Source organism: Syngnathoides biaculeatus, chromosome 2, assembly GCF_019802595.1.
Source record: "Syngnathoides biaculeatus isolate LvHL_M chromosome 2, ASM1980259v1, whole genome shotgun sequence".
Classification (NCBI taxonomy): Eukaryota; Metazoa; Chordata; class Actinopteri; order Syngnathiformes; family Syngnathidae; genus Syngnathoides; species Syngnathoides biaculeatus.
This window is the reverse complement of record NC_084641.1, coordinates 12,512,079-12,526,498: the sequence shown is the minus strand read 5'-3', so window position 1 is coordinate 12,526,498 and position 14,420 is coordinate 12,512,079. Positions and strand designations below refer to the sequence as shown.

The 14,420-nt window shown below is 43.4% G+C and overlaps 1 protein-coding gene across 14 annotated transcripts in view; it reads right to left on the bottom strand.

Moving 5' to 3' along the window:
* The window catches only part of casz1 (castor zinc finger 1), a 232,224-nt gene that overhangs the window by 45,369 nt on the left and 172,435 nt on the right, over window positions 1-14,420 (bottom strand). Inside the window, exon 1 of one of the 14 annotated variants that reach the window (XM_061834152.1) lies at window positions 7,069-7,244. The exons of the other annotated variants lie outside the window; for them this stretch is intronic. Coding sequence (XP_061690136.1) covers window positions 7,069-7,147 — 79 coding nt within the window. The 5' untranslated portion in view covers window positions 7,148-7,244. Of the gene's footprint in view, window positions 1-7,068; window positions 7,245-14,420 lie in introns of those variants that run through there. 14 annotated transcript variants of the gene reach the window in all.

Here is a 14,420-nt window from a genome sequence, read left to right as displayed (position 1 = left end):
CCTCTATCAGGGGACCAAAAACCCCCCGTGGATTTCCAGACAGGATGCCTCCACCGACAACATGACTGCTTTTAAAATATCTGCATAGCCTGACAGACTCTTTTCTTCTTTGGGACTTAAGATTTAACAGGTACCCGTTCACACGTCGCCCTGTTCCATCTCGCTCTGTCTTCTCTCATCTGTAAAATGATATTGTACATATTTGGCTGATGCAAGATTAAAATTTAATGGAAATAGTTTCTTTGTAGGACTGCAGGAGGAAGTGTCGAGAATGAGCCTTCCCGCTTGTGGGATTTCAAAGACCCCCATGGCTGTGAGCCCCCCTCATAGACGCTTCTTCATTTGTTGTCTTTTTCTTACAAGCAGGATGAAGGTGTCAGTGGGCTTGCATGGATATGACTATGACACGCATGTGCTTGGGAATGACTGTACGATGGAATGCAGGTGTTCATATCCACCAGCCACGTTAAGTCAAATAGTTTGTTTTTACCAAGATAAGTGTTCAGGGTTGATTGACACTGTCAAAGTTATTCATTGAACAATATGTTTATTATTATGGATTCGGTTTGCAGTAGTTTAAAGATGCAGGTCACGTCATTTGCACACTCCGAACTGAGTCACATCATCATAAAAAGATAACTTTTAGTGGAACCTTCAATATGAAGCGGAATCAAACATGGCAGTTTTCACCTGAAACAGGAACAATGTTGTTTCTGGGAGTTCAGTCGAAAGAGGAATGCGCTGTGACTGTGTTTGAAGGTGTGATAAAACATTTTTTTCAAAAGGGGTGAGGGGAAAAAACAAAAAAAAAAACTCAAGCAAGCTGAGCTACTTTATGGGGGAAAAAAAACAATGCCTATTTTGGGTCTTAGTAGACTGAAGGAAATACTGTTAAGTTGACTCAAACAAATAAATTACCTTTTGATGAAAACCACAGAAACTGCCTTAGCATTCTACACCAAACCAACGTTGTTTCCTGCATCTTTATCTTCATGACACCCTTGAACAGAAGCCACTCACTAAACTGTCACGCACAACAACGTTTGAAGGTTTTCAGACTGCGCAATACTGACGTCTTAAAATATAGTTTGACTTGAACTCGTGCTGAGCGACGGGGAAAGCCTGAGAACGCGTGGCGCTCGTCTGCTGCATCCAGCTGCCCGTTTTACATTTCTGCAACATTCATATTCGTCTTATTATTATTTTAAAGTGAAAACGGATACTCTGTTGAAGTGCAAATCTGATGAATTACAGGAGCAGATTGCTGCAATTAATTATTAAAACATTTTATAAATATTCAGAGCTGTCATGCATCTAATAATGAACGCTTTAGAGGAGGTTACTTCCCGTGTGCATCCTAATGTGTCAGAAAGATCACTTTTAATCACGTTTGTGTCAGTGAGCGCCGAGTTAGGAAAAACAAATCTAAATCAAGAAAAACTTGACTGCTTTACCGCTGTACTGATGAGCCCCTTGTGTTTTGTTCATTTCACATGGCGCCTGTTCCTTTTTGCGTTCTCCTACTTATTCCGCGACTGACCCATCGGAGGACTTCCTGAACACCTTTCAGCTCCTCTTCTCCAATTTGAATGGAGAATAATGCATTGGCAGCACTCTACCTTCTGGTAGACACACCTAGTCCCAGCGCTACTGCTGCCATATGCTGTTTTGATACATATTCATTACACTTTCTCCTGTGCTGCTGTGCAATGAGGCTTAAATGAGAGTGTCTTAGAACTTCAAATGGGATGAGGAGGGAAGAAAAAGAGAAGGGGCAGCACACATAAAGTTTGACTCGCTCCATCCAGTCACGCTTTGAGTCATTCTTCCTCTCTTCTGTGAAGAATGCGCACACGCGGGCGAGTCTTCATCAGAAGGAACCCGGGACGTTGCGTGGTTTTCCCAATACGTCTTCAAGAAATGGTTACTGCCGCTGCAGTGGGATTCGCTTTGGCAGCCCACATTATTAACATGCTGCCAAACTTCGTAAACCCACAAAGTTATTTCATACAGTAGGCTCGTCCTCCTGTGAAAAACAGCTTTGACTTCAGGTGCTTGAAATGATTATACATTACATCACCGGCTCATTTTGATTACTTCTTTATACCTCCAATTTATACCCAGGTGTATAAAGCGTACTATTTTGTCCCCTTTTGGTCAGATCATTTCATTTCAAATACACATTTGATGCGTGACATGAAAATTTCATGCTCTTCTTGGCCACTTTAGACTGCAGGATAAAATGGTTGTTTGTCCTGGGTATACCCGCGTATAAGAAACAGGCATTTTCATACCTTTCCATACAACTGTAAAGCTCAGAATATTCAGTATTTGTGGGTTGACCCTCTGGGACCCTAGTGCATACATTAGGACTCCATAAAATTCTAGGCTACTTCAATCTAAAGTTGTAGCAAGTCCATTTTAGATACTGGAGCATAAAACCGATTCATTCATAATCTTCGAGTCCAGACAAATTCAACTCACAAATAAGTTATTTCAGACAGTTAGTGAAGACAAACCTGTTTTGACTTAATCACACAGAAAAAAAAAATGGTTTAATTACTGAAATGCCAGTGCTATCCAACGCCATTGGCAATTAATTATAGCCTAACCCGCTTTAAAACACGGGTATGGTCTTGGAAGAGGGTATACATTCAGGCTGTTACGAGATCAAATGAGAGTGTGCAATACACCTCGGCGCTGTAGGTAGGCTGCACACTACTACATACTACACACGCACACACACAAGAGGAGAGCGCCAAGATTAACATAGTCAGCGCTACAATGATACCCCGTCATTATCTGCACACGGGGCCCTCCTTCGTAGCGTGCTTGCCTCTCTGTCCTCTTCACCACTTCTCAATCCAGGGAGCAATTACGAAAGTTAACATTTCTTGTTTCTGCGGTCCTTCGGCAAAGATCCACTTCCGCATTTTTTTTTTTCTTTAATCATGGATGAAGGTACAGGCATACGTGTTGGATGGCAGCACCTCTGTGGGTGTGAGTGTGTGTGTGTGTGTGCGCTTGAGCATATGTCTGTGCGTGCGTGTGCCCAATGTCATTGTATCATTATGAGATTATTTGGGGGCCAGCTGGTGTGCAATAAAATACATGGTGTGCTATCCCACATCCAGATCTGTCCTCTGGGTGGATCGGAGCAGAGTGAGCCTTGATGTGCCACCGCACTATTTGCAGTACTGGACAATGAAGGTTCACCAGGCTGGGATCACAGCGTTGCTCCTTCCTGCAAGGCCTTTTTTTTTCATTACCAACAAGGCTTTTACTCGTTGTCTATCTTCTTCCTCTCCCACCGGAACTTTGGCATTATCAAAGGTGATCGCTTGCTAAGACGCATTTACTCATGCGTCTTCTTACACCAGCCATTTCCCTCGCTGCTCTCAGGTAAACGTCACTCATAAAACAGACGGGAAGATTTGATAGCAAGATCAAAAAGGGAGGAAGGACAGCAGGGAGAGTGGGGAGATGGGGGGGAGATAAAGATGAACGCAAGCCTCCTCCCCCATCCACCAACAAGTGCTGAGGCTAATTTCTTCAAGCAAGGACTGTTTTCAAACGCAAATACAACATGCCATGAGACATCAAAATGGGCAATTTTGACTTCAGAGGGTCTTCAGATGCTTCGGGAGGTGTCAGAGTGGGGCCTTTGGGACAGAACAGTGAGAACAGAAGGCGCCAGGAGGCAGTTAACAACCAATACAAGAACTTTACCAGAAGGAAAGACAGTCTCCTCCCAACCTGCCCATTTGCACTACGCTTTGGTACAGTATTGCTTTCTATTGTCAAAAGTTGTTACGGGTACTGACATAACAAATGCTACCACAGTTTTTCCTGTCATCCTTCTGTTAGAGCACCAACTAGTACTCAAAGGACTCAAATGAAATGCAAAAGAAGTTTGTGTTCCTAGCTGGCAAAGAGGCAACAAACGGTTTCAGTCAATGTCACATTATTTTATGGAAATGAGGCAAACATCATCTTCTGGCCTTCCCGCCCCACAGTGGAAACACAAGTCAGATGAGGGGGGTATTGTTCCAAAACATAATGTGGAAACGTGAACTGCACAGCTGTGATGATTTCTTGACTTTCGAAGATCATTAAATAACCCATCTGAGCGCTCGTCATCTGAAAATAGATCATCATCAAAATGTATCTGCTGTTGTGTGCTTGCTATTTATTGAGGAGTTGGAATTGAGATGGAAAGTCAACAGAGCACGGAGAATTAATTAGAAAAAAAAAAACTTGAAAAAGAAAATACTGTAGTTCTGTCAACATGCCTGGATACTCATTCTCTGTGCGTTAGGTTGACTTTAAAGGAGATTAGGCTAGCTCATAATCCAATGTCCATTTCTTTTGTAAAACGCAACACACCAGTGGGCCGAGGAGATCACCAGAGCCGTCCGGTAAGGCTGCAGTCAGAGGAGATTGTTTCCTGTGTAAATCAGCTTAAGGGAAGAAAATGAGATGGAGAGACTGAGGTAAAAAGACAAGCCCGTGAGCTCTGCTATATGAGTTTAGTTAGCCGGAGAGTTAGTGTGTGAGTTATGGCGAGCAAAAGGCTGAGGGACGCTGTATTTATGAGGGGACTGAGTGAGTGTTAAATCCCCAGTAAGAAATAAAGTTGTCCCTGAGCGAACATGGGAAACATTTCACTCAGTCACTCAGAGATGGCTTTAAAATAAAGAGGACTATCCCTCTTTCCACAGGAAGCCTGCTTCTGTGTTTCCCAAATTTGTTTTCTTGCATAAAAATGCCATAGATCCATCCATCCTTCTTTTTCTTCCGCCTCTTCGAGTCATATAGATCACATCGAAGTGAATTTAATTCCAAAATTTGAATAGAGAGGTGGAACCCCCCTCCCCCCAAACAGACACACACACACACACACACACACAACTGAATAATATCTTGGGAAGTCATGAGCCAAGAAAAAGAGAATGAATCAAAAATGACATAAAGAGGCTTACTGAGAAAGTGGGCTAAGTGAGGCAGCCAAGACACACAGTGCACTTGTTGCAGTGCAAGAGGTCATCCAAGAAATGTTTCCACTGCCTTTGCAACAGGAAAAAATTTTTTGGTACTCTATTATTTGAAGTTATCCATCTATTTGACTCAATTTCAAAATGTATATCATATATGTGATACCAGAGGGGGAGTATTTTCCCCAAATTATTATTTTTCCACGCAGTAAATGTGCCTTTGAAGGGGAGTTCAAACGCCAGAAGAGGCACGTGGCCAACAGAAAAGGAAGTGCTGCACTTTACACTTTGTGCACACCTCAAATCCGAATCAACCCTCTTGCGCAGCCCCGACAGCGCTAATAACAATTATGACTTGAACTTAAAAAGGCTATATTTTTACCTCAACTTAAAAGGCAATATCTTTTTTTTTCTTCTTCCCCTCAAGCCTGTGTGGCCTCACTTACCCTCAGTATCTTCATAAATCACCAGTTACTGTTAACATGTACTCCAAAATTCAGTCATCAATCTCCTACCAGGTCAGAGTGAAAACAGTGGGGGAAACGTCTGTTTAGTACAATGTCTCTCTGGTGAATACTGCTACCACCACCCACTGCTCACACACACACACACACACACACACACAACACACACACACACACACACACCACACACACACACAACACACACACACACACACACACACACACAAAGTTAAATAACAAACACACACGCTGGCGCACAGCAACCAGAGCGGGCCTATGGGACACGGGAGGAGTTTCAGGATCGTCATGGTAACACAATCCAAATTCAATTCTGACTTCACCTCTCACTCGGGAAGCTGCTCCCTTATCAATTCATTTTTATTTGCTTGTTTATTTAACAAGGAGAATAAACGCAAGACAAAGAGTTCACTGACTTGAGACCAGTCTTCATCTTGACCCAGGCCGAGGCAGACACATACTGGGCCGCGTGCAAATGTGTGTTTACGCTCATAGATGCTGTGTTTATTTAAGCAAAAGAAAATAGAATTAGACGCAAGTAACATTCTCTCCCCTTCGCGACAGTGAGGACAAGACTCTTGATCCCCAGACAGTGTTTACATGTGCACAGTGGAAAATCCCTCAGATGACAAACCTCTCCATCACAACATCTGTGTCTCAAGTGCCAAATCAATCTCCACACTGCAAATTATTTCAATGTCGCATCCGCAAAAAAAAAAAAAAAAAAACATCTGCACTTGACATTAGAGCAGTGGGATTTAAGGTGCTTTTGAATCATTTCCCTTTTTAGCCAGTGCAACGGTGTACTTAGACCATGAATTGATGTACCCTTTAATCACTGCCACTGCTTGAATAGGGGCTTCATAAAATATCAAACACATTTGCAATAAAATCAAATAATATGTAATTAGTGGTGGACGGAGTAGTAATCCTTTACTTGAGCAGAAAACCAGCATGTCCAAATATTTTATTTGAAGAAAAACTCCTACAAGAGCCAAATAAAGGTAACTGCATTAATGTTGTCTAAATGTATAACGCAATTGTTCCTACCTGTCTCATATTCAGGTGCATTGTTTTTTTTTTTTTTTTTTTTTTTTTTTTTATAAAAGAAAAGTTTGTTTTGTTGTTGTTGTCTTCTTTCTTGTATTTGAGATGGTTTCTTGGCCAGGCCACTTAGCTAAATAAAGCCTTGAAATTTTCGGAACACAATTAAAAAAATAAGTTCTCGCAGTCCAATGTTTCATTTACAGATTGCACAAATGATTCAACCTGAACTAAAGTTAATAAAAGAACACCTCAGTCAGTTTCTTTCCAGCAGGGCAAAACTTTTAACAAAGTGACACGTCCGTCAGTTAGAATCAAACACTTGATGGAAAAGTGCATCAACAGTGTCATGAAAAGAGCAAAGAAAAACCAGAAACAATTTAAACTTTGACTCCTGTTCTCAACACACTTTGACGGCACTAGTGACAGCTGCAACTAGCAACACGGAGGTTCACCTGGAGGTACTACTGTGTGTGTGTTTAGTCTGTGAGGGGAGAGGGGGGGGGAGCGTTGGGAGGAGGGGGTGTGTAGGTGTGTGAGAGTCTTACCTGGCAGCAGACCGCCCTCCGCGCTCTGCCTCACCTCTCCCTCCTGCCCTGGAAGGATTCTCTCCACAAAACACGGCATTTTCTCCTCAACTGCTAAGCTCCGGGGCTCTGCTCTCTCTCTCTCACTCTCTCTCTCCCTCCCTCCCTCTCTCCTCCACACTCTTCTCCTCTTTCCCACTCTGTGCTCCTCATCCTCCTCCTACTCCTCCTCTCTCACTGTCTCCACTCCCCTCCTCCCCCTCCTCCTCCTCTGAGCACAGATGTCAAAGCTGTGCAAGTTTACCCACTTTACCAGTAGGGGTCCTTCATCCCCCTTCTCCACCCCACAGACACATGTGGAATAGCACGAGCATGCACGCGGGTGCACACACACAGGAAGAGAGAGCCACTTAACTGACGCCCCCTGTCACTGTTCCGATGAGAACCCTGTGCTGAGCAGCACGACTGTACGGCATTTGCTTGTGCGTGTGAATGCGTGAGTGAGTGTGTGTAAGTGCGCGCGCACGCACGCGCCTACATGTGAGACAGGTGTAAAGAGGCTGATTTGCACTCTGAGGTGGGCCTCAGTCCTTTCCAGTCCTGGCTGATCTGACTCTGTCTTGGCTCCTGGCCACTCCAGTGTGCATCACTGGCGTCTCTCTCTCTCTCTCTCTCTAGATATATACTGAAGAAATTATATATATTTCCAGTTGAATTTGTTGAATTAATAAATTGGTTAGCGTGCCTGTCTCAGAGTTCTGAGGACCAGGGTTGAAATCCCACCCCCACCTGTGTGGAGTTTGCACGTTCTTCCCGTGCCTATGTGGGCACTCCGGGTTCCCCCCACATCCCAAAAACATGCATTAATTGGAGACTCTAGATTGGCCCAAGGTGTGAGTGTGAGTGTTGACTGTCTCCATGTGCCCTGTGATTGGCTGGCAACCAGTCCAGGGTGAACCCTGCCTCCCGCCTGTTAACAGCTGGGATAGGCTCCAGCACTCCCGTGGCCCTTGTGAGGATAAGCGGCTAAGAACAAAATATATATAAACATATGCACACACACACAGACCTACACACTGAGTTACACACAATCACCAGCTGCTGAGGGGTGGGGTGGGGGATTGTGGACACAAATTTCCACTCAAACACAACACAGACTATCAACTGTTTTGTGTTGCTGCTCACAGTGATAACACATGCTTTTTGTTCCGTGTGTGTGTGTGTGTGTGTGTGTGTGTGTGTGAATGTGCATGCGTGCACTTGTGTGAATAAGCACACTAACACACTACAGGTGTTTACGAAAATTCAAGTATTTCAATTCTGTCAGGTGTTTTTATTAACTGCTAAAAAAGAAACAGAAAGAAGGAAAGAAAGCAAGATAGAAATAAAGAAAAAGAAAAAGAAAGCAGTGCTCATTGACACCTCCATGTTAGATTTGAAGGCTCTCAGCTAGTCTATGGTGGGGAATTTCTAGTTTCTCTCCTACTTGAGGGTCACTTTTCACATCATAATATCAATACTGGAGCATACGAGCTGCCCCGTTGAAGAGTGTCATCTCTTGTGTTTGTCTTCAAATAAGGGCACAATCCCTAGGGGATAATAAGTTAGAATGGGACCGTCAAGAGTCTAAACAAGTCCATGTTTGCCTTCTGTGTGCAGCATCTTGTTAACGCCAAATTTAACATGTTTGCTTTAAAAATATCATGCAGGGGAAAGAACAAAAAGATTATTTAAGACTCGACAAGGGGGTGCGATGTCTTATTAGCAGCAGAATGCCACAGAACATTTGTCAGATTCTGGTTTGGAGATAAGAAAGCACTGAGATTAACACTTATCCTCATATATATATATATATATATATATATATATATATATATATATATATATATGTATCCATTTTTGTTGTTTCTGTAGATTCTTTGTTTTATAAAAGAATCTACAGAAACAATAAATATGTTTATATCTGCTTTTGAGTCTGAATATATATATAAGTAATCAAATATTGCCCCACTTGTAAAGATAGTTTATATTGCAGAATGCGCTGATCACATCAGGTTGCCACGGCATTAAAATATCAAAAGTGTCACTATCAGGTCAAAGTTTGTATGAGGACTAGTTTTTGTATTTATTGCTGCCATGAACAGGATAAGGGTATCTGAAGTTAAGATGTGATATCCTGGACGCGCTATCATTTGAACAAAGGGTGGTTCACCTTTATTTGAGTCAAACAAAGCCCTCTAATGACACAAAAATTGTGGGCACAAGTTGACAGATGAGGCTCAACGCCCTGTTAAATGACTTTCTAAAAAGTAACAAAGTCTCAAACTGTTAAGCGAGAAAAAAAGAAGGACGTAAAAACAGCAAGACACGGATGTTGAATTAAGTCTACGTTCTACTTGCAAATCTCGTTTTGGGAGCAAGGCTAAAAACAAACTCCTTTTTCAGTCAAATGACAGAAAATAACTGCTATTTACAGGGAAATGCTGCACGCCATTACAGTACGTCTGCGTTGCTGGAAGTAAAACTCAGAAGTAGTATTGGGTGATGGAGGAGCAGCACAAGGACAAGTAAAACATACCTTAAATAGTCTACAAATGAAGTCACTTAACACCCACTCGCCACCCTCTGCTCTGTGTGTCTTCAACAGAAAATGCCTGTGTTTGACTACCTCACACTCAGGTTCATGCTTGTCTTTTGGTCCCCCTCCCACTCCCCTATAAACAGCCACTTCTCCTGTCACAGTGCAGGAACGGGCGTATTCCCCTTAAATGGCTCCTTTTGACAACTGATCCGTAAATAAAGCCGGATCTTCAACTTCCCGCTGTCTGTCGCTGGCGCACTTTCTCCCTGTTCTGATCTTTGCGCTCCCCTCCCTCTTCCCCAAAAACTCCACACTCAAGACATGAAGGTGTCTCTGCGATCAACCCCCCCCCTCCCGTGCATGTACACACACACACACACACACAGACACACACACACACACACACGAGAAATCATAGGCACACATTTAGCCCATACACCCCCCCCACTGCACCCCCAACCCCATTCCCCATGCCTCTATAAAAACACAAATATGCTATAACTCAGCCAGCGCTGCCACATAGCCTCCATCTTGCCCTACACTGGAGGGGGCCTGCGGTGGGGGGCTGTGGTGGTGGTGGCAGGCCTTTCGGGAAGGTCACCAACAAATGGTTTTCCGATTCACTGCCCCTGAAATAATTTTGTGTATTAAAACCTGAATCTGCACTTTCTGGCCTGAAAGCTTTTCTAATTATTGCAGTGTCCTTGGGACAGACACAGATCCTTCACACGCCGGGGGAAACAAGCTATAGAGCAAGCACTAGAGCCTCAAACACCCTCTCGGCCGCCCTCCTTCTCCCTGTCCCTCCATCTCCCCCACCTTTCTCTACCCGCTTTACAGCCGACCCCCTCCTTCCCCAATCTGTTTTCAAAGCGTGTCTGTCCTTTATTAAATTGTTTTCTTTTCCACATTATCAGTTGCCATGGAGACCCCATCTCTTGGATTATTTGAATTTCATTATATCTATTGATTTGGGAGCATTTCATCTTTTTTATTGTTTTTCTGTCAATTTTCGAAACGAATAACCATCTAATTTGCGTCAGCGCTGATTATGTTCGTCCCTCAATAGAGGTCGGCAGCTGCGCCGGGGAAACAAATCAATGGAAAAACATCATAAAACTCGAAAGTACAATCAACCGGGATATGGGTGACATTCCGTGGTTGCTGAAACGAAGTCATCAAAAAATATATACTTTTTTTTTTTCCCCCTCCCAGCACCTCTGCATGTGCATGTGGGGGTGTATTGAGGGGGACACATATGTGCCTGGGCAGATATAATACTACATCACACTGGTAAATTTCCATACTGATAGCAGTCACTCCCTCCATGCCAGACTAAAACAAAAAAATGCTTACTGTATCTAAATAATTTATGCAATTTTAGCATTTCTATATAAATTTTTTAATAAGCTGCTTGGAGCAAAGTGGCCATTAACAAAACACACAGCTGTCCAATGGGCTAAGCCCAGCAGATCAATTGCGCTTTTTATGACATGATAAAATGCTTTTAAAGCAGTTTACACAAATATGGAAAAAAAATGACTTCATGTATTTCATTTATTCATAAGAACACGGATTAAAAAGGAAAAATAAAAGTCTTACAATAGCAAGACGGGAGTGATTGTCCTGGTCCTAACTGGAACGGACTTGCTGCCCTCTCCACAAGGACATAAAGTTTCATTACTGATGCACGGAGTCAAAGGCAATTTAGCAAACACAGTGTGCAAAACAAAACATCAGCATATTGCAAGTGTTCTTGTATTAAGCGGACTTTGTGTGTTGTTTTACAATTTTTATTCATTTTTGAGGGGAAGGGTGTCGGGTGATGGATTTTTCCTCCCCTTTCCCAGTGTCACCCTGACCCAAAGCCACGGAAGGGGGAGGAGGAAGAGGAAAAGGAGGCCTCAGTGACAGAGATGTGCTCTTACCGGCCAGCAAAACCCAACCTGACCACGTGCCAGACCTTGGGGGCTTCACAGCAGAACAAGAGCTCCGGGCGCACAGAGACAACAAGCCAATGTTTCAGTGGCTCCGATCATTTCGCATTTTGGTGTAGGCGCACATGCATGCATTCAGATGCAGAGAAGTATTGATGGGACAGAGTGAGGAGGGGGCTGGTTGGGTCAGGCAGGGCCATTTGGAGGCTAATCTTGTTTCAAAGCATCCTCTCTTCATGTGCCAACAATGTGTCGCAGCAGCCCCACCAAACACTGCTGCTGAAGGCCCCATGTTTGCAACACATGTCAACATTTGACAAAGCATTACTCCACCAACCCCCCTCCCCAACAATATTCTCCAGTGCAGGCCTTTGAAATGAACGCGCTAACAAATGAGCTTTTTATGTTTATTTGTGCGTGGGTGTGTCAGAGGGGAGCAAAAGGCATATCTTCTTTTATATGGCAACGATTCTTAGCTAAAGAGAACGAGCGTGAGACAAAAAAAAGGATGAGAGAGGAAAAAGAATGTTTGGGGAGGTGCGATTTGGCTGTCTGGGTTCAAAACATGGCAGGAGGACTGGCGACAGGATAAACACCATTTTAATGTAGCAACAAAGAATCCTCAGACAGTAATTACAGACTTGCCCTGGCCGTGACATAAGTGCATATGGCACTGCAGGTGTGCGACAGCGGCACTCCCAAATGGATAAAGTATATGTTAATATCGGATCTTAGTGACAAAATCAGAAATGAGCGCGCTTATTATTATTTCTTATGCGGACAGAGTTATAATGGGCACTCAGCGCAGCGGAAGGTAGGCTTTGGGGTGAAAGTTGGGTTGGGTGAGTTTTTTTCGCTACCCTCCTTTCAATTTGGCCTTTCCACTCCTCGACCTGACAAAGACAACACCCCCATGTCCCAAAAAAAACATTCCCACGCGTATGGGGAAGCTTGTCTCTGACAACTCCGTCCTGGCGCTGAGTTTAAGAAACCTGATGTGGTGAAAGGTATGCTCAGCAAAGAGGTTTATTCTTCCCTTTGGTGACGATGTGCTGTCACGTCATAAATGTCCTGCATCATAGAAAAGAGAAATTCACAAACTTTCTCAACATCCGGTCAGGGACAGTCAAACATGTTGATGTCCAAGCATCTAAAAAGCACAATTACACAGGACTTCGACTGAATAATTTAGAGAGTATAATTATTGACCTCAATCTGAATTCTTCTGAAAGCTACATTAAGATATAGAAAAGCACTAGAAGTGGAACTGAGGGAAAGTGTGTCTCCCCAGGCCTCCCTAATGCACTCTCCTGCTCTACTTCGACTTCCTGTGGACCCCTAATGTGCCCGCTGCTTGCTGGCCTGATGAAGACTGCAGTTAATGAGGCCCCTGTTTCTGAAATGAAGAATCGCTAAAACCATCAACATGCATTACTATCAAGCCGCTAGCCCCCACAAAACCATGCGTTTTGGATGTCGGCAAACACACAGACACACCACCGTGACTGTCTCTCATCAACACACATGGAAGCAAATACCACCGAGTCCGCACACCTTTTCCTTCATTTTAGTACCGCCATGGGTTTTGCTAGTCTCGACTAGACTGAGGAGGAGGGCTTGCACGAGAGGGTGGGTTTTCTTTTTTTTTTTTTTTTTTTGTAGGGCTGTGTTAGGGTTAACTGTCCCTCAGGGGGCTATCAGTGAACTGGACAGCCGTCACTGCTGGTGTCCCCAGTTCTTAATTGACAACCCGGCTCTGACAGATTAGTCAAGAGGAATCTGTAGCCCTGGACAAAATTAAAATAATCACTTTTCTGAAATTTGCCATTATGTGTGTGTGGAGTAGAGATAAAGTACCAACATTATTTGTGTGTGTGTGTGTGTGTGTGTGTGTGTTTGGGGGGGGTCGGTGGGAGCTGGCGGCAGACTTGGGAGAGGATCTATTGAGATGAGACCTTTATAATTAAAAGAAAACATTTATGTTTGCATTCTTTCAGTGTTGAATCCGGGGACAATTCTGAGAAAACGTCTGTTTTAATACCTTGATTTTGAGCATTTCACATCCTGGATGCAAATATGCATTTTTAATATCTCAATTAAGGTGTGCTTTTTGACGTCAAGCTGTACAATGACAAAGCACTTTACATAGGGAAAGATTGAGAAATTTCAGCCCAACCACCACCCCAATCCATTTTTTTCCCCCCCATAATGAACAATTTGAAAAGTTATTCAATTGGGGATTGTGTCTGTCTATTAGGTTTCAACCTGGAAGGATAGAGGGCACTGAAATAATTAGGCGACTTCTGCAACATCCTGAATCCCAAGGACAGGTGGATTAAAGTATTAAAACAATCGCATTTCAGTCTTGAAATAGTCCTGTGCGCGACTCAGCAGCGTGTGTATCTGTTCAAGTTCAGGTGGCAGCTCCATAACGCCATGGGAGAGGGATATAGGGGGGGGGGGAGACCAATCCCATTAGCTACGTACATGTATCTCAGCAGACCTGCGGGAAACGTGAGCAAATCTCAAAGATGATTATTCCCCCTGAGCTCCCACGAGATAATGCGTTATCGAGAGTCTGCCCTCATTTGGGTTTATTCTTTGCTTTACAAATTTGGTGCTTTCCACATGCAACAGTGTGTTTACAGTCATCAAATTGTCGGAGCAGGCAGAAGAGAACAACATGACCGAGGGTTAAGACAAATGTTGACAGTGGACTTAAATTAAAAGGCAATTGGAAAGAAACTGACAGGGAAAAGGAGTATATACACTCATCGAGATCCAACAGAAGTCCAGCCCATGATTTGATTGACAGAATTAAATGTTTGGAATTATATTTATGGTTTTACTGGTGC